We start from the raw sequence: 21,449 nt of genomic DNA on the forward strand, positions 1-21,449 counted from the left end.
TGGTATTTGGATCTGTGGCGGTGCTAATCAATTGCTAATTGCGCCAATCTGATGCATTTTCAGGAATTTTAGTAAATGTAAAGATGAAAGATCAGACATTTTTCTTTCTAGAAATAAAGGTTTTGCTTCTGAAATCAACAGAATAGTTAAGAAATTTACGAGGAAAAAGTCGTGTCATTTTGTAAAATCTTCACTTTTTCCCAAGTCAATAGGCACTGTGTACAAAAATGCGTAAGGGCAATCAGCACGCGCGGACAGGTCGGGTTCGATCGATACCGCTTTGTTGTCTGCTCTGGTGCTTTTTTCATTGCCTATTGTCCCGCTACTCATTTACCTAATTGTAGAGAGATCACTTGCAAAGTGTATACTTACAACGATAACCCGTTTTGGGTAAAATCAACGCATACCAAATACCTTTATTTTCCAGAATGAATAAAAAAGCGTGAAGTTTCCCTTGCAAGTGCGATGATGGTGATTTAACACCGCGCAACGAAAGTCCGAAACTATTTTGTGACTTTGAGGGGCTTCAAGACGGTGGCCTCAACGATTCACTAAAAATCATCTTTGGTATCTTCTTTTCATAAATTATAGTTTGTAATAATAAAAACATTTTGTTCTTGAAGATTGCATACCAGTATTCGATATGTTTTTTCGTTGCAATTTCAAAGAGTGAAGGGTGTAAATGTGAATCGGTGGATCGGAAATCCATACCCTCCCAACGCTCTCCTCGTCTCGTCTACAATGCATTTTTCTTCTATCTCCCTTTCCCTCCAAAATAGCTATGGTACCGACTACTGTTCATCACAATGAGAAAAAGTAAATCATTTTCATCTAATGAAATTGTAACATCCAAATTAAAAGATTTTTTTATTATGTTTTTCCATTTTATTCATTTTTTAACCGTTCTGGGTTTTTCACAACCGAAAACAAAATGAATAAATAAATCATGAAATATTTGTATCCCGTTATGTCTATCATTTTAATCGTTCAATTAAATAGTACAGAGGTGTTGGAGTCGGAAGGAGGCGTCAGTCCATGATTTTTTTATTTTATTTTATTTTTTTTTTTTTTGGGGGGGGCGGATCATTCCCTCCCACATTCAACTCAACCCCTTCATTATAAAAAACGCCCAGCAGCCACTGTTTGCCGTAAAGAAAAATAAAAGGTGGACCTGTCTTTTTTCCTTTATATGGATCCTTTTCTACTATGCTATTCGCCAGGAAAAAAGAAAAGGAAAAAAAGAAGTAAGAAACTGACGAAATGGTAGGAAAATTGATAACATTTTTATTGGGGGGGGGGGGTAGATGGAAGATTGAGAGTGATTTGTCGGGACACGCCAAACAAACGTGCTTTTTATAGATGGATGCCTCACCGTAAATTCTCATTCTAATTCCTCAATTTCCGGTGAGGAAACTTTTAATTCATTATTAGTTTTAGCTATCGTACTTCTATATCCCCTCCCATTTACACCTTTTTTTCTCTTAGTTCTTCTCATTTAAATTATATCTGTAACGTCTTCCTTCTCCCCGATTTGGATTACGAGTTATTATACCAGCCTCATCCCCCTCTATCCATTCTCTCAGATTTTTTCTTCTCAGTACCTGCCATTTTACATGACATCTACCCCCCTCTCTCTCTTCATAGAGTAGGCTATGCCTGTATTGATCGGGGATTGTTGCATTTGTGAATCTTTCATCCGATTGCATCGTGGCCATCATGTCGAAAAGGGGGTTCTCCCTGATTCTCAAATAGAGTCCCGAAAACCCTTTTAAAACTACTATCGTAACTGGCATTTCACAATAAATTTTATATCATCTTCCATTTCCTATATCAATAACATGGGTAGATATTTATCGCAAAATAAAATATGATGATAATGATCATCGTATAAAAATGCACGACTAAACTATTTTTTGTGAACTTCGGGCTTAGGGTTAAGGCAAGACAGACTCCTCCATCTTTCACTAAAAGTCATTTTTTTAGATTTTTTTCGTATATTATGTCTCATTTAATTCGATTTTCCACGCAGCTATTGTAATAGTAAACTAATTTTCTTTGCGCATCAGTATTCGATTTGTAATATCCTGAAATTATTTCAAAGAGTTACACGAGTAAAAGTGACTACTAAAATTGTAAGTCTGAAATCATACCTCCCGACTCTCTCCTCGTCACTTTCTACGTTTCTTTCTTTATCTTGCTTTTCCCTCAAAAAGAGCCATGCTAGCAACTAATGAAAGTAAGATAAATTATTTTTTCTTGAATAAATTATAACATCCGCTATCAAAAGTGTTTTTTATTTGTTCTTTCGTTTTGTTCTATTTTTTATGTGTCTCCTTGATTTCACAACCGAAAACACATGAAGTAATGATGGTGATAAATAAATCATTAAAATGAAGACAAAAATAAAGAATAGAACATAACATTTTAATAAACGGAACATGTTTCGAGGTGTCGCACCTCATCCTCAGCCTGAAAATTATTAACAGAGTCATTGGTATTTATAAAGTTGGGATGTCAAGTAACAATTTCAAGAATGTAGTTACACTCATTATCAATCATTAAAACAAATCATAATAGTTAGAATTCATTTTTGTCTCTATCGTTTTAATCGTTCAATTTGATAGTACAGAGGCGGCGGAGTTGGTAGGAAGTTTCAGTTCTCACCCCCTTGAGAAAAAAAAATACAAAAAATCCAAAGTCTATATAAATTTGTAACTTTTCTTTTGGCCGGTCCACTCCCTTCCACTTTCAGCTCAACACTCCATTATAAAAAACGCTCAGCGGCCCCTGTTTTTATGTAAGAAATCTTATGTTTTGGTTTTGATGCTAACCAAGGTAAGCGACCCAAATGTTTGTTTGCAGTAACGGGAACCAAAAAAAGGGTGCGGGTCAGATATTTTTTTCTAAATGAATCTTTTCTACCACGCTATTCGCCGGTTAAAAAAAATAGAAATTGCCAAAAAAAAAAGAAATCGGAGAGAGGAGACAAACAAGCAATATTAGAGTGCAGGTCAGAACATTTCTATCTGGAAGGGGGTAGGTCAAACATAATAATAAAAAGTCATCAGTTTGACAAACAAATATTGTGGGATTTTTTTTGTAATCTATAACCAAAAAATAATGTCATTTTGTTATTCGTTTAAGTTGATATTCATGGAATATTAGCAAAAGCGCACTTGTCTTTTAACTCTTTTATCTCTGTCCCTCATTCTCTCTCGTCCGTGACATCTGAACATTTTTTTCTATCTAATTTCCCTAAATGGTTCTTCTTTCATTCTTATATACATCATCACGAAGGGGAAGCGCTTTTATGCAATTAAAATGAATCACTGATGGATGTCATAAGCGCCTACGTGGTGTTGGTAAATGAGACAAAGTTTGTTGTTTTTAGTTCCGGTATGTTGGTCGAAATAAAAAGAAAAAAAAAATTATAAAAGCTTTTTGTATTGCTAAGTACGAAAAGCGTTCAATAAGTCACCCTCTCGATAAACACTAATCTTCCTTTTGTTCGGGTCGTTGACCATCTGTATCCTGCTCTTTTCGGAAGGAATTCGTTTGAGTGGCCGCCCTGACATTCTTTTGTTCGGGTAGTGCGGATATCATGAAATACGTGGACGTTTTGAAAAGAGCATAAGATGAATGGTGTGCTAGATCTGCTTTCTTTTCTCTCTTTTTTTAATAGAATAGTAGACAAAAATAATGAGAAGAAGAGGGATGATGCGGGGAGGGAAAAAGTTCAAAAGTGCACCGAGAAAAAGCTGGAAAAACTTCATCGAATTAAACCAAAAATATCTCGGCTTCTGTAGAAGCCCGTCGTAGCTAAGTGAATGACTCGCTGGGCTTCTACAGAAGCCCGTCGCACGCGTTCAAAAGCTACCGTTGTTGTTGGCCTGCTACCCTCTACGTTCATTGGTGACGTCATGCTATTATACACCGATCCAGATCTATTCTTTTACTCTTCTTCGTTCTTTCTTTTAATCTCCTTATTTCAATCTTCCGTTTCTCTCTTTCACATTTTTTTGCCCCTACCTCCCCTTGGCGCCCCCAGACGCTCGGCACCAATGTCCTCATCAGAATTGGATAGAGGCACCGCACAACTATCTAATGTGATTTCAGGCCGAGATCATGACGGCATTGATCATAAGTCTTATTACGCGTCAAAATAAGCCAACCCTTTTAGGGTAAAGGCCACTGCACACCTCACAATTGCCCTACGACCCGATTGGAATAAAATGTTGTGAAATTTGATGCAAATATTGAAAAATGCAATCAATCTCACGTTCAGATTTATCATTATGCTACCATCTCATAAAGCGAAATGGATATCTATTCGTTGTGATGTTATACCAAATTGAATTTTGATTGGCCGCGAATTTTGAAACCAGTCGGTCCTTTACTCCAAACTTCTTAATATTCTTACTGTTGTTTTGGAAATCAAATGAAAGTTACTTCCGATTCACAATTGCAGGAAATGAACCCAAAAGTCAGACCGTGGATCAATTGCAAGCTGTGTAGAGGCATTTTAAAAACCATATACCAACCGCATTATTTCAAATTACATCAACGTTCTTTCCAAACACATCTTTGCTCAAAGCAGAAATAACAAAGCAAAAAGATTAGCATGTGTGTTTCCTTTTTCAAGAGACAAATGAAATGATCACATCAACATTTATTGGTATCAAAGCATCATCATAAATCAATCAGTTCAAAATCATAATGTAATAACACAGTTTATCATATCACTTAAGTTTGCGGACTCTCATTGTATAAACATGATCAATCATTAATGAAAAATGCATTATAAAACTTATGAGGTAAGAATTAAAAGAATAGTATGTAGGACGAATCTCTAAATTTCATAGATTGAAATGGATTGTTATCAGGGACCAATTTAATGTTGGATTAAGGTTTCAATCTTATAGATTTATAATTAAATCTTTTCCGATTGAAAATTTCGATCGAATTTGGTTTGGTACCTGGCCACAGTCTACTAGCATGACTAGTTTGAATTTCCAATCATGGGTTATTATTCCGTGCGTGACTGAAGATTTCTAAATAAATATACTTTATAAAATCGATTTCCCAATAAGAGCATACCACTAAGATTCAGGGTTCAATTAAGCAATCAATAGCAGCATACCGTGGGATGCTAACTTAAAATCGAAGAGATTTAAAGTAAATCACTGACAGTGAGCATCCCATCGAGTTATGGATTTAGTTTTATCCTAAAGAATCACTTTATTTGAAATCCCTGCAATACAAGTGCTATTGACCAATCAAAGCATCACTATGGGTCGATGATATTCACCTTCATGCAGTTAATAGATATACACCCTACAATCTAAATTAACAGGATTTCAAATATACCCACGTCAGGAATGAACAGTGACCAGCCAAATATGAGATTTAGATTTAAACCGTGTGGATTTAGGTATGAAACTAAAAAGATTTGAATTTTAATATTTTGAGATTCAAAGGTTTATCCTTAAGATTAAAAATTGATAAAAAATCTTATTGGATATGGACTTTTTGTTATTCTTCAAGCTGTTTTCTGTTTAAGTAAGTCCAGATGGATTAGTTTAATTTTCCACCATAATGTTTACCTGTTTCCTGGATAAATCAAAACATACATCAGCTTATCAGGTGATTACTGTCAGAAAGACCTAAAGTGTTGCATTTATAATCAATGGCACTAGCTACAAAAAATAATAAATCTGTCCTGAACGAGTTTTACAATCCCTTTAGTTTTGGGGTCCAATATTTATGACTGAAACATATTTCTCTTTTCGTGTTTTAAAATGTGTCACTATTACACACTTCACGTTTAAGAGTTTCATCTAATTTCATGGAGGTATTTTTCATCTTCGCCATCTCCTTTTATACTTTTTTTAAAGGATAAATCTTTTTACTTTTTTAAATCCAGGTTCTTTATTTAAAATAAAAATAAATAGGAAGGGATGTTCAATCCTATCACCATGTTAAAAAACCTTCGTTAAGTTACATCATTAATCAGGGGAAAAATCGTGGTGATGATGATTTAAGTAACCAAACACATACTGAGATTAAAAGAATAGATCACACACATAATGGAAATGACCAACCTACCATACAAAAAGTACGTTTTAAAAGAAGTTTCTTCAATCTTTCATTAGATTTTTCTATCTCACTTTTTAAAGGGATGGTTCAATTCATTGTATGCGGTTAATAATTATGCAATTATCATGCAAGTATTTTTACGAATCTTTGGGTATGTTGGAATGACAAGTTATGGTTATTCGGATGGTATATGGAAAGGATGCTATCTTGGATACATTGTTGCAATCTGTTAATGAAGGGCTTTGCGAACAAGAATATATAAAATTCAATGAATCGTATCTCAACAATCTACCTTAAAACGTTAGACTCTATGAATTGCAGGGATTTTTAACTAACCAAATCGAATTTTGGATTTATTTTGAATCCTAAATATTAATTTTCAAATCTTAAAGGACAGGTACACCCTAGCAAAAAGATGATTTGAATAAAAAAGAGGAAAACCCAACAAACATAACACTGAAAATTTCACCAAAATCCGATGTAAAATAAGAAGGTTATGACATTTTAAGTTTCCCTTAATTTCACAGAACAGTTATATGCACATCCCGGTCGGTATGCAAAAAAGGGAACTGATGACATCACTATTTCTTACTACTTATTATATGAAATATTCTATTTTGTCCTCATTGTCCTGTGAAGTAACGTTTTATTTCTCTCTGAACTTGTGGAGTTACCATTGTTTAACATATTATGTTTCAGTTAAGTTGGCCCCTTATTGTCAAATCTGTAAAAATAGAAAAATTGTATTATCGACATCATCAATTCTCTCATTTTCATGTGACTAAAAATGTCATAACTTTCTCATTTTACATCCGATTTTGATGAGATTTTCAGCATTATGCTTGTCTAATTTTTCTCTATTGATCTAAATCATATATTTTTCTGAGGTGGACTTGACCTTTAAAGGATTTATTTTTAAGTCTCTAGAGATTCAGAAATATATATTTTTAGGATTAAAAAAATAACTAGAACTTGATTGGTCCCTATCTACAGTCCATCTGGTTTTATTTTAGTTCCCTGCAATTTACAGCGTACGTAAAAAGGGTTTAAAAAACGTAAGAAATATAAGAAATATTTGTTATTTTAGCGAACAAGACGTGTAATCATACGTTTAGTCACCATACCACTAATATCACGCATTTGTGTAACGTACACACATTGTAAACATCGTAATAAGTAAGGAACATCTTAAGATAATCACATCTACATCATCTACCATTTCTACACATCGTCTAAACATTATCTACACAGTAAACGAACACATATTCTAACCATTGCACGTCAAGATTTCATAGGCTTATATACGAGAACGATATTTACAACACCACGGCATCAGACGCAGCGGTTGCCATGGTAACGTAGTATTTCAAAGCTTATCTCATTACAACGATTATTTACAGATTCTTTACGATAGACAAATATATACAAGATAAGAATAAATATCAAATGCATTGATAACCAGTTAAAAATCTGATAAAGTTTTTTTTCTATGATTTAATAGACAAAGATAATAAATAGCTCTGATTTTACAAGATTGATATTAAGAACTTCCAATTTTCTTTTGTTGAGGTAAGATGTTTCAGGTTTATTTATTTTTTACTTAAAAACTAGAAAGGGTATATATATTTCAGGATAAACTATATTCATTTTAAGAGTCCATACACTGCAAAATCAATGGTGTTAGAACTAATCCAGTCGGTGTTCTGGGAGTATTACACCAATCATTATATTCCAGTGCTAAATTGATAAAACCGTTGGTGTTATCATTGTGCAAATAACTTTATCTCACCATGGACCCTACTAAGAAAAGTCCCGAGAAATGATTGCGTTTAACACTATTCGGTGTTCACCTCATCGTATGGTCCTGTCAGAACACTGATTGGTGTTAATCTTAGCACTTTAGTTTTCACAGTGTAGTCCCACGTTGTGCCTACTAGGTTGGAAGAACAAGAAATATAACAAAGAAATAGAAACACATTGAAATTCTACCCCAAATAAAATATATATATACAAAGAGTAATAGTTCTTCATGAAATAATTTTTACATCTGAAAAACAAAAGAAAATATCTGAAATCATATAAAAACGTATAAAATCTTAAAATATTTTCCCTTTTTTATTCCATAAAATCTCGTTAAAATATTTAGCCTTTAGTAAATTCCGACATTCCAACAAAATGTATATAATGCAAGGTATATAAATGAATAACATCTACAATAACTAAACGGTATTTAATAATACCTTAATTAATAAGTTTCAATATATTAATGCGTCAGCAATTAGCTCTCCCGTGTCAAGTTTTACGAACAGCCACGCCCACTTTAAACCTAATCAAATAAAATGTTACGTGCATTTCTATCGTGTGTTGTGCGTAGTTTTTTTAAAGATAAATTGTTTTGTATAAAATTGCCCAAAGCACACACGTATAAAAAACGTAATGCAAGAGGTATAAAAAACGTGGTTGCTTTCATTCCTTGGTTGGCATTCCATCAATACTTTCGTCCAAATATTGTTGTCAGATTGGACAATTTTGACTGGCTGAGAAGTACTGTTACTATGGTATCTGTCGGATAAATTAGGCCTTGTCAGCTAAAACCTCCGACACCCCGTTTCATGAAATGCTCTCCTGTTTGTGTGCAGAATGGTAACAAACACTGAAGCATAAAAGGCATGGTTCTAATCAATTAATTGATTTTATTAAAAATTTCAATATATTGATCAACCTCAGTCTATTTTAACTGAGTAAAGTTATAACATCGCGACGTTCAAAAAGCACTATGACTGTTTTCGACAAAATATCCTCGTTGTAACATAGCTATACAGGAAATAAATCTGGTTACTAAACGTAAAATATCTAGGGTATTATTTTTTATCACAACTATCGAATGACCAAACATATTGGTCAAAGTACTATTTTTAGCACCAATTATTTTTCTTTTTTTTTTTTTAAATTTGATCCATCACTGTTTGCCAAACCCTACTTTTTTATGTAAGTTTAAAAGGCATTAATTCACACTGGTATTGTTAAAACGTCAAAGACAAAACACGAGAATCTATTTCCGCACCTATATGAATTTCTAAATAATTGCTATGTATAAATGTCTCTTATATCTACATTTTGACATAAGATCATAGTCCTGTACGTTTAACATTCCCCGTATCAAATACCTTAATGTAAGAGAAATGGACTTATACACGCATTACAGGAATAAAATATAACCGTAGAGCCTTCAGAGTAACACCGTAACATCATGATGGAATTAAGATTAAAGTAAGGATGTTACAAGAAACACCATGACTTTACTTGAGACCGGATATTGATCTTGTTACTGAAATGTCGAGATAATTGATTTGCTCTCTTTTATTCCTTTGAAAATGAAAACGATTTTGAGTTAGACACGTTGGCATGATACCCATCATAATGCAGTCTCGATGACATTTTTACGCATCCGTCCTTAATATGGACAGTGTCTAATTTGTTAAACACATCTTGCATACCATTAGATACATGCCACTTCTTGAATAAAATGGAGAGAGGAACCAGTCTAAAAAGAAAGATACAATTATAACTATTTACATAGGGCAGTAAAAACACTTGAGATTTTCACCTTCACATCAATAATAAATCTTAATCACCCCAATATTTTGGCAGCAGAAATGACAATTATTCCATCCATAGGAAACAAATATGACATATTGAGACATCAATAATCGCGATTATGAATGTAGATATAACTACGATAATCTAATAATTGCTCAAATCTCCTATCCAAAATCATATTTGTATCTTCTGCTATATATCAACAACAACACTATAACGATTGATTTAAGCTTTTAATCATCTAGCAAAAAAAAAAGTAGCTAGTGAATGCTACCCCAGCTTCCGGCGCCTTGCATGCACAGTGCTTGCATTATTTTGACTTTGGGCAGGTTGCACGTGAGGAATGCATCTGTTTCCATCAATATGCCTTTAGAATTTTAGCGAGAAAATGACCTTGTGGTAGCAATTCGACAATAGTCTACCTGATATAGTTTTGTTAAAAAGTTTGAAAAGTATCAGTTGTGCCAGGCAACGTACCCTAAAGCCGCCTGACCTAACGCTGCCTGAAATATACTGCACATGAAACTTCGCGGCGGGGGGGGGGGGGGACATTGTTACACTCTATAAAGAAGCAGCATTCCAGCTCAGTCACGCTCCTACATATCCTATCGCCTTGTACAGGTTATATGAAATGAATAAAATTTATGTTTCTATGAAGCTTGAGAATTTGATATTAGCTTCAACTAATTATGGTTTTTAACTTTGGCACTTAAAATTATTATAAAACCTCTTTGATGTAGTGTCATGACGGCACAATCCTTCTTTTAATTTTTTCCCAAAGGTGTATTTTGCGTAAATCAAGGTCAGAGAAACTATTTGTTTTTTTATCTATGATGTCAATAACGATTTATAAACATGATAGATCCTCTGATTTATTACAGTAATTAGATTTCGCCCAAAGAGTAATTATAAAAAATATCTGGTTAATAGAAACAACGAAGAAAAGGGGCCTACACCTTATTCGTATATCTCGACTATAAACCAGATTTTCACCCCAGCATGTGCTTCATCTGCTCATACTATGAGAGGCAAACCATCAGGGCCGCAGTTTATTTGGCTCTGAAGTAGTTTACGATGACCCCAGACATTAATTCTTGAGCAAAGTGTGCGGCTATTGGTAGTCAATTACAATTTGTGAATACACTAGTGTAAGAATCAGTTGCCTCCAGCGGCCAATTCTACACTCTTTAACGTGAAATTTTTACCTACATGTATCTACTAATGTTTAGTGTAGAGGATTTTATCCATGTCAAGCAATCGTCGCAAGTCCCAAAACCGCCTATATGACGGCACACCACCATACGAGAAAATTTACTTTTAACATGACCTGTCATATCTCGTACTCCGGGACCAACTTACATACATAGGCCATGGACCATCACGGCCAGCTATCCAGAACGTCATCCGAAGAGAATAATATCCGGGTGAGCTAGTTGGTCCGAGATAAACCATGACAAAATAATAGAAAGCACATTTTGTGAACTCATGCTGTTTCAGCCAGATAGCAAGCTGAGCGTTTGCATTGGCGCGCAAGCATGGTCGCCGAGAAGCTGACACCTCGCTATACAAACACTAAACATCGACCTCAGAAGCTAGCGGAATGACTGCTTCTCGGCCCTCCTCGTCTATGTCTCCTGCATCCTCCATTCCTACCGCCTTGTACTCCTCCTTCGGGCTGGTCTCCCCGTCATGGGTATGCCGCTCTCCACTGTCCGTGTTGATCCCGTAATATCTGCTGAACACGGGATTAAAACAAAACGGTAATCAGTAATCAAACTCATATTTTATTAATTCGCTGCTCTAGACATTTTTAAAGGAAACGACCGACCTTGAAATGGGAGTCAATGAAACGCCATAAAAATTATAAACGCTGAATTATAATTGAATTGCTTTGCTATTTTTTTTTGTTTTATGCAAGATCCATCCTTTCTTGCATTTCAAAAGTTCAGATTTTTACTTCAAGCCATGGAAGCATAAAAGTGCCACCCATATGTTCAGACAACCATCTTGTTACATGCATGTCTGCATCCCTTAGAAAAAAAATAGACGATGAGATATCGGATCTCGTCATATCTATATCCTGTGGGACAGATGATCAGATGACAAGATCATGGATATCGGCATGTCTAAAGGCTGTGTGGGAGAGATGATCAGATATAAAGATCATTAGTCCATGATCACGACATCTGATCATCTCTTCTAAAAGATGACGAGATACGATATCATGTCATCAGTTCATCTCTCCCGTAAGATGTAGATATGGCGAGATCCGAGGTCTTGTCATCTCTCAAACGCATGACAAGATCCGTCATCTCATAATCTTCTCAGATGATTGTAGACATGACGAGGTGATCATCCGAACATGTAGGTGGCATTTTTATGCTTCCATATCACGCACTAAATATCCGTTTCACTGTAATCCAGTGAAATGAAAAGAAAAACGTTTTTTATTGTGCTACCGTCTATCTAAAATGAGAATATGACCTCTGTCCATAAAGTTATGACTATAGTATATTTGCCATCCAATGTTAATTCCAAAGGAACGTTTGGTTTTGATTGGCTGTTGAGTAGTGTTAACATGATAGCTACAATTGGATTGCAAAGTTACTATAAAAGTAAATGTTATGCCACTGACCTTGATCATGGCCAATGAAATGTGTTAATGGTATTATTTTTGAAAGTCAAACTCAATTATTTTCGCGACTTCTGTCATGTTGGGAAAAAAACACACAACAGCTTTGAAGCTTGTTCACAATTGTAGATAATATACAAAATATACGGCTGACGAATATAATTAATCATGTGGTTTACAACATTTGACATAATATACGCCTGATTATGACGAAAGTCACATATATATTATATATTTTGCTTTCGATCTGCTACTTTTTAGGTGATTACTGTATTGTTCAAGTGCATTCCTGTTTTTAATATATTCATATAATAAAATTACATTTTGTGCTTTGGGGTTATTAAGCTATTTCTTTCCCATGCCTACTGGAATCGTCATTTTGACATGGTACAACTGCTCACGCAGTAAACATGTGTAATAGTGCAAAACTAGCGATCTGTCTATAAATGTGTGTATTTCTATCCATACGATCTGTTAAGTTTGGATCAGGAGTCTACTTCCAACTCACTGGTTAGGAGGAAGTGCTGAAGTGCAACTACAAACGGAGGCACTCAAACCGTTCCATATTTTCAGGTTGATAACTGATATACAGTATATATATGATATATTTCGACACCAGTTAACATGGTTAATGACCAAGTGAGCGCAATCAGTAGGCCAATCACTTATACAGAATATTTCTTTCGTGATGAATGTTTATGAATACCATAAGCATTTTCCATGATAAGTGCATGTAATTAATTATACTGAATCATTTTTTTGTGCGTGTGTGTGTGTGTGTGTGGGGGGGGGGAATTCTACCCTAGGAAAGCAGGTCCCTGTCCATGGAGGATTATTCTATTGATACTGGGGGTGCTGAGCATTGTCCGTGGCCAGGTCCATGCAAGAAATGAGTTTTAACCCAAAAGTTTGTTCCCCCCAATCAAACATTTGAATTCCTCGATAAAAAAATATAAATCAGTTGATCAATCCCTCAAAAAATATAGGGGGCGCTCCAATCGTGAATCCACTCTAATACTAGGATGCTTTATGTATGGTTCATACAGAGAATATGAAGCCCAAATTTAGCGTAAGTACACTGTCAAAAAATCCCCTGATTTTACAGAAAATTAAAAGAAGATTTTGCAGAAACCAATAACATAATTCTATAAATTCATATAACTGATTTTTTTTATGCAATTTAACAGAACAAGTCTGATTAAAAAGGGAGACAGGGTGTTTTATTAAAGGAAATTTGTAAAGTTCAATACACCAAATACCAATTTCTTGTAATTTTACATGATATAATATAGGATTACGCAATCTGGCAAAATTACAGGTGTTCTCGAGACTCTGCTGCAGGAACTTCTTTTATTTTGAGGATGAATTTTCTAACAGTGTAGAGTCATTGCACATCGATTCCTATATATCGAAACAACAACAACAACATAATTATTATATCATCCAACACCATTGTGATGGGCCGGCAGTCGGGTGTGGTCTCATTGTGACACCGTCAGTTCCCAAAGGGACTTTCACCTAATATTGTAATAAACCTCACAAATAAAAAAATAAATAAATTGATATATTTAATTACCGTATAATGGATTAGTTATTCTTGTACGATGTGCATCTCTATATATCTAAAACCTTTACATTCGAAGTCAATGATAAAATATTCTAGCTTTTTGATACTATCGTGGAAATGGTTAACACTTGGTGCAGAGTATCTATTGGTATTGAGCACAAATAATATATAGGCGGTAAATCTGTGCGATGGTAATGATTATGGTCCCTTTTGTTACATGATTAATAATTCCTAAATAACTTCATACTCTATGTAGTTCGCTGATATTGATATTTCTACATCCAAGTGGCAAAACGAATATGCAGTTTGTTTTGACTGTCGCCTCACATTATGATTATGGAAATACACATCAAAATTTAGATTTAGTACATCATTAGGATCATTCATAATGTTTTACATGAACGTAATCATTTTGTGAGAAATGTACAGGTTTTCCACAGGGCACCTAATCACATTTATTCACTTATCATCTCGTCCAGTGGGCTTAGCAAATAAAACCTACATGGTGAATATTCATTTTTGGCATCATGAAAAAGTAGTGTGTTCGTCAGTAATTAGTAGTATTCATGCAATGTTTTTGTTACATTTGCGGTGGGATGGTATTTACATACCTATTCATTCGACTTACCAAACATTTACTAGTATATGGTCGTGTGTCGCACACCAACGATTAACACCGAATCGAACCTGGTATAACATTAATGGTATAACTTAAACGCCAAAAGAAAATAAGCCTCATAAAACCATAATCCTACTTTCATTAATAGCACCTTTAAATCGACACGTATTTGAAAATATCAATTGATTTATTAAGGGTTCTCCAATGAGCATGGAAAAGGGAGGACAATTGCAAAAGCAGCGTATTTTTTTTTTCTTCTTTTTAACCCTCCGATGGCCTTTTATTGAATACAATATTTTCCAAAAAAAAAATGTATTCAACCTTGTATGTTTGTCATTTTGCCTCCGAAGAAGATTCTGCTAGGATCGAAAGCTTAGGCCCCTTTTGACTCTCAAAAAAATAATTGTTATACAATCAATAAATAAACTCAAACAATAATACTCTATCTCAAGCAAATAAAAAATGAAGTATCAAATTTGTTAAACAGGCACAGCATAGATCCCATTTATCTCTCATCTTCATAATACTGAATCATTTTTTTTCTTTGCATATGAAAACATGTTTTTACTAGTTAACTTGTGTAGAAATAATGTTGTTTGATTCTACACACCAAACAATTCAATGCATCATTTTTAATCCTCATCGAAACCAAATATTATATTTTTAAAACTAACCTTAACATGTACTTGAGAACCTTCATTTATAATACATATTTTCTGTTTCCTTCCAAAATCCTTTACTAATTTTGCATTCCACGAAAACAAACTTGGATAAAAAGTAGATTTAATAAACAAAGCGCTGGGGATACATTATATCATATGGGCACATAAACATATACTGTACAGGGATTTATCTGGAACACGCAATTTTATATTTTAGAGGTATAGATTATATCCAAACAAATATATATCAGGTCTTTCTCCAGAAAGGGCTAGCCGCTGGAGATGCAATATTTTGTTTTATATTTTCGTAGAATGGCTGTTTTTTTACATGTATGATAAGAATTACCTCCAGAATTTTTGGAAAAGCAACACAATAAACACATTTTCTGCAAACGGTCTGCTTTCTTCTTAGAAGTTTAGATAATCGTGTTTTGCTACAGGGAATAGGGCGTATTACAAAGGATATATTTTTTCCAGAGGGAAGCGAATAAATACATGGATATAATTTATATACAAATTTTTGCAAGAGCGATACAAGTCATAATGGGTCTGTTATGTTTTCTACAAACCTGTCCTCATCAAGACGAGAGAAGCTATGAGGTGACATAGAATGAAAAAGAAAAATATGTATATCGAGCTCATTATTTTATGATAATAATAACATGCAGCATTTATGTAGCGCTTAATACAAATATCTCTAAACGCTGCACACTATTACCCCGGCTTTGGCACGGCTACCCTGATCGGGCGCACGAGCATTGAAGGAATTCCTTCCTACCGGGTACCCATTTACTACACCTGTGTGAAGAGTGGTAAATGTAGATAAACGCATTGCCAGAGGACGCAAGCGATGTGGTGGGATTTGAACCCCGGACCCTGTGGTTCAAAGTCCGGAGATTTATTTCACTGAGCCACAACACCTCTCAATTATACATGTTTGTGTCTCTTGAATTAAAGGAAAACGGGCAAGCGCATGTTTGTAAGCTTACAAGCTTTTGTCATAAAAATAATATTATTGTACAAGTTGTATTGTTTATCTGTAGTTAATTAGCACTTACGTTTGTATATGTATTTGATGGCAATGAAAGAAAAACATGAATTTGCACTAGAACTTTCATAACGTAAACACATGGTCAGAAGCAATGTGATTCATTGTGATCTTTTCAGAAGACTATCTTGTCAATTTTAATGTTATTTCTCGAGCCTGTTTGGAGAAAATCCATCCAAATCAGTCTACAGAATTGACAATAATGCAATATGATTTAGGTTGATACAAAATGTACAAGATCTAGATCTACATGAACGATTTCATTCTGACAATTAGAGTTCATTTTAATGACTTTCGCATATAGTCGGCAACTTTCTCATAAAATAATTTTACTGGAACATGTTTTTTTTTTCAGTTTAAATTCGATTATTAGTACGAATAGAACAATTCGAAAAGACTTACCCATCATGTTTCTTTTTAGTGTCTCCACACAACAGATAGCATATAGTCAGCATGAACATCAAGAATAAGACGCATACAGCAATCAATGCTACAAAACAAAGAAAAGAAATAAGTATTTCAATATCATGGGAAATTATTCAAGAGCAATCTGAAAAAAAATGTTTGCAAGATAATCAACAGATATTACGCATTATGGTGTATATACACCTATTATTATCATTATTACAATTATTGCAATTATCATTTTATCATTATTTTTATTTGATAATATTATTATTAGTAGTATTATTGTTATCATCAAAATCATCATATTATGATGATAATGGTACAAGTAAGGTTAATCAAAATTAGCATAATTGTTATTACATGTACTTAAATAATTATAATGAATATCATTACTAATGTCAGTACTTTATTATCATCATTATTATCATTTATCTTATCACAATTACTGCTGTAGGACATATTAATCAACAATAGCTTCATCATCACTTGGGGAATTATATTGTAAACAAACAGCTCGTGTCAAATAGAACAGTATTAAGACAAATGATTTTCCGATATAAATATGACAAATACTTGACTTTGAATTAGATGCTAAACACACTTTATTTGAGGCAAAACATCAAAATGCTGTCTAATCATGATTAAAGTGCATTCCGTACTCTTCTCTCACCACATTGAATATTATTGAATAGCTCACTTGCAAAAAGGGTTAGGTCCATTTTTGATCAAATTTGATTTTTACATGTATGTCTCAATTTTGTGTAGCTCTATTTGATGATACCAAAGAAAAGTTGAAATTATCATTAAAATGTGAACTAAAATGGCAAAGAAAAATCACTTTTTTTTCAAATGGGGTTAGGTCCATTTCGGTTCAGTTACAAAATTGGTTAGGTACACAGAAAATTTCTTTTGGAAAAGAATATCTTAAAAAGATGAAGACAGGTCGATTTCTTTTATACCCTATTTTATGTTCTCATGGCAGTGTATCATGAAAATTCAGTTTCGCAGAAGAATATTGCAATATGGTAGAATTGAAAAAAAATATTTTCTTGGAGTGGACCTAACCCCTTTTGCAGCCAAACTCTTCTGAAGAACCCATTTGTCAAAAGGGGTTAGGTCCCTTTTTTTAAAATAAATTTTATTGTTTTCTGTTTCTAAACCTCTGAATTTTTAGTCGCTGCGATGATGCCAAAGAAAATTTGAAATTCAAATGAAAACGTGAAATAAAATGGCAAAGACAAATTACCTTGTTTAATCAAAAGAGATTGGATTCATTTCAGTTTGCTTGCAAAAGGGGTAGGTCCACAACGATAATTTTTTGAAAAATAAATAGAAGGAAATTTAAGACAGGTAGATTTATTTCATACCAAATTTTAAGTTTTTATGACAATTCAATTTCTCATAAAAAATATTGCAATAAGTGAGAATAAAAAACATGGTGTTTCTCGGAATGGTGAAATGGTCCAAAATGGACCTAACCCCTTTTGCAACTAAACTCTTCAATTATGAATTTGTTCAAGACAATACATTTTGGAAAAGGGCGTTTCTCGCGCGTACTCTCATCCCAGACTGATATTGATCTTTTGTTAAAGTTCAAGGTTTGGTCACTGGGTCGATGCGATAACAAAAGGTCTACCACGTGCACTGCTTTAAACTAAAGTGTCCATTACATCACGGTAATAATAATTGACAATTAAATTATGTACCCAGCGCGGTTTACAATACGGGTGGGACGTACAGAAATAAGGCAATCACAATGGCATTAAGAGTAATTACCACCTTAAAAAGCATGGCAGTGGGTACAAGATCTAATCACATTCTAGAAAAAAAGTTTGTCCAGATTTGCCCCGGGAATGTTGAATAATACAATAAAGCATATTACCTATATTTTATACAATGCTGTGTCATTAAATATACATAAAAAGCCTCATGGTAAACATGATCATTGTACAGTTTACTTGGCACATGTTATGCCGGATAATAATGGTAATACCTAGAGAGAGTGAGTTGGAGAGGGAGAGAGAGAGAGCAAGGGTGTTTATAAAGAGGGGTGGGGTACTGTTAAGGGAAGTGGGGCAGAGACCGGACAAATGAGGTAGATATCAAAATACTCGGATTGTCAATGCAATGCAAAAAGAAACTGAAATACGCAACAATAATTACACATATTACAGAAAAAAAAACTGCGCATCTTTTATTCTAAATGAATATCATCATTATTAGAAGCGGGATTATTGTTAAATCATTGAACTGATACAATCATCGAATGGAACGACCTTAGCTTTCGTATCCATGACAACTGTTATCATCGCGCCAATCAACTAAAATGCAGCTTGTTGAACCAAACATCTGCATACAGATAAAATGAGCTCTTACTCTTAATTGGCAACGCCCCAATTTATGCACAGGGTAAACTCTCACTCACGCTAATTATTACGTTATCAAATGGTGTGGCACCTTGACAAATTCAGGGACTCTTGATACCATTAAATAATGCTTTGCCTTAGAAACAGATGACATAGAACCCCTTGTATTCACAGCCCTCAAAAGTATTTTACCACCTCCAAAACCCTGATATGATTTATTGCTAAATTACGTCGCTCACATAAAGAAGTAGACATTCAAGTGAATTACACATCGTAATATTGACATATTGTTGCCAGATGTTGTGGAAAGTGCAAGCTTGCACCACGAGGTATGTGGATATAAAAATAGGAGTAATGTTATGCGCTATATGAATTCAAATTCTTCCTACACTTTATCATGCTGAGCACATCAGCACTGTCTAGCGAAAGTTCTAATTTTGTTCGCTTAAAAAAAAAAACCTACGGGTGGCATCAAATCTAGCGCTTGATTTTTTTTATTCATTGATAAAGTCGTTTGTAAACATAGGGGGAAAAGCTTGTGAAACATAAATATACTTACAAATAAATAGTATCGTTCTTCTAAATTCCCAGGAGTTCCATTTATTGTACACTGCAATAAAAACAACATCAACAACAGATATTATAAAACATCCAAATGATTTAGCATTGTATAATTTATTTAAAGTATTTTCATATTAAAGCATTTTCATATTTAAAGCCAGTTCGGAGTTCCATTCTGCGCATGATCAGAAGAAGGTCATTTGTATCATTGAGATAGGCACCAACCTTGATTACTGGCGACTGGCATTTCACATTTTGTCAAGTACATTGATATACCAACATGCTAATGCCTTCATAGCAGAAGTGCAACAAATATTTACAACGAAATCGAGTTGTGCAAATATTACAAAAACTACACTCTGAAAAAAATTACCCAATATTGGGTAAAATGCATGTTAATAATATTGGTTAGAAAGATACCAAATATTTTGTATTTTACGCAGTGTTTCATTGAAATAGCCCAATATGGGGGAAAAATACCCAACAAACATGCATGTTCCCTTTCTAACCAGTATTGGGTAAAATTTTACACAACGTTTTTGGAGTGTAATCAAGTTACATTGAATAAATAGCTTAACTTGTTATTTTGATATATCCTTACTCTGTCTAGCGTGTTATTAATAACATTTTATTTTCTTTGTAATACCCAGTCATTGACTTTTGATTCTGTTATACTACTACGTACATTTTCATTATTCCTTTTTGAAATTCTGTGGCCATGCCAATAATATTATACGTTCCTAAAAATGACATAATACATGAAAATAAACATAAAATCAAGCAATGATTTCATCAATATGCACCTTCACATATCGTGCAATTTAAAATACGTCCCCTTTTGCCTCCCTTAACTAATAACATAAAGGACGTATTCATATGATGTTGAATATAAGAGCAAAGCTTCAATGTTTACTTCAACATGATTGATGTGTATTCATCGAATTATGATAGCGCTCGTTTCTTATTTTCATTCATACATGCAATGTATCAAGGGTCTTATACGCAGTTCTTTCGACAAACCAAAAGAGATTGTTGTAAGGCGAGGCTACCCCTATATCATTTCGCAGGGTCCGTTCGTATTTTTGTCAAGTGTGTTAAGGAGCCTGAATCGAAAATCGTATTGTGCATCAGCGAAAGCGTTACCATGGTGAGACAATGCAATTAGCTTCTGCCCAGTCAATGGATTGATTCCCGCCATTAGTGATCGCAAAGTCAAGGTGATATTGGAGAGTATGCTGATCATAAACCTCGCTTCGCGTGTATCCCTTTATAAAACCATATGTGCGCATGGTTCCTATTCTCAGATGTTGCCTTCCAACATCTTTATTGTATTTGTATGTGCAAACTTGTGCAACCATGGCAATGGTGATTAAACCTTTGTACTCAAGGAGAGTCAACGTTCACATTATTAAAAGCATATGTTCCTCAAATCCTTAGACGAGCTCCAACGAATGCATTATATTAATTCATCTCTAGGGATATAATCTTTTTGCAAAGGAAAAAAAAAACATTTTGCTTATTCATTAAAAATACGCGGAATATATATCTACATGCATAGACAATTTGAGGGTTAATGGTAAAGAAAATGTGATAATAATTTTGTTGCCCACTTTATTCAAGTCCTCCAAATTCATATTACTTGGTACCGTTTTTCAATTCATTTTCAGGTTTGTTTAGTCGCTCTAGTTAAATAAACCAGACCAGGGTCATTTTCCTTAAGAAACAAGTACAAAACTTCTCCACGAATTAATTATACGTTCCATTTCATTCTTTTGTTCATTCATTTAAGTTTGGTCTGGAAAGTGTTGATATTTTATAAGTTACATGTAGATAGCGTGTGCGCCCTTCTGCTTGGCGAGAAATGTGTACCCTTCTGCCAGCCCTGCAATT

At 34.1% G+C, this 21,449-nt stretch overlaps 1 protein-coding gene across 2 annotated transcripts in view; it reads right to left on the reverse strand.

The window, feature by feature from the left end:
- Positions 1 to 10,980: 10,980 nt before the first annotated feature.
- Positions 10,981 to 21,449, reverse strand: part of LOC121431103 (scavenger receptor cysteine-rich domain superfamily protein-like) — a 44,415-nt gene continuing 33,946 nt past the window's right edge. The window contains exons 7-9 of one of the 2 annotated variants that reach the window (XM_041628601.1): positions 19,558 to 19,608; positions 16,627 to 16,714; positions 10,981 to 11,428 (exon numbers count right to left, since the gene is read on the reverse strand). In XM_041628601.1, the coding sequence (XP_041484535.1) occupies positions 11,269 to 11,428; positions 16,627 to 16,714; positions 19,558 to 19,608 (299 nt within the window). In that variant the 3' untranslated portion in view covers positions 10,981 to 11,268. Of the gene's footprint in view, positions 11,432 to 16,626; positions 16,715 to 19,557; positions 19,609 to 21,449 lie in introns of both variants that reach the window. The other variant, XM_041628600.1, reaches the window with a different exon arrangement.

Source organism: Lytechinus variegatus, chromosome 17 (assembly GCF_018143015.1).
Source record: "Lytechinus variegatus isolate NC3 chromosome 17, Lvar_3.0, whole genome shotgun sequence".
NCBI classification, from domain to species: Eukaryota; Metazoa; Echinodermata; class Echinoidea; order Temnopleuroida; family Toxopneustidae; genus Lytechinus; species Lytechinus variegatus.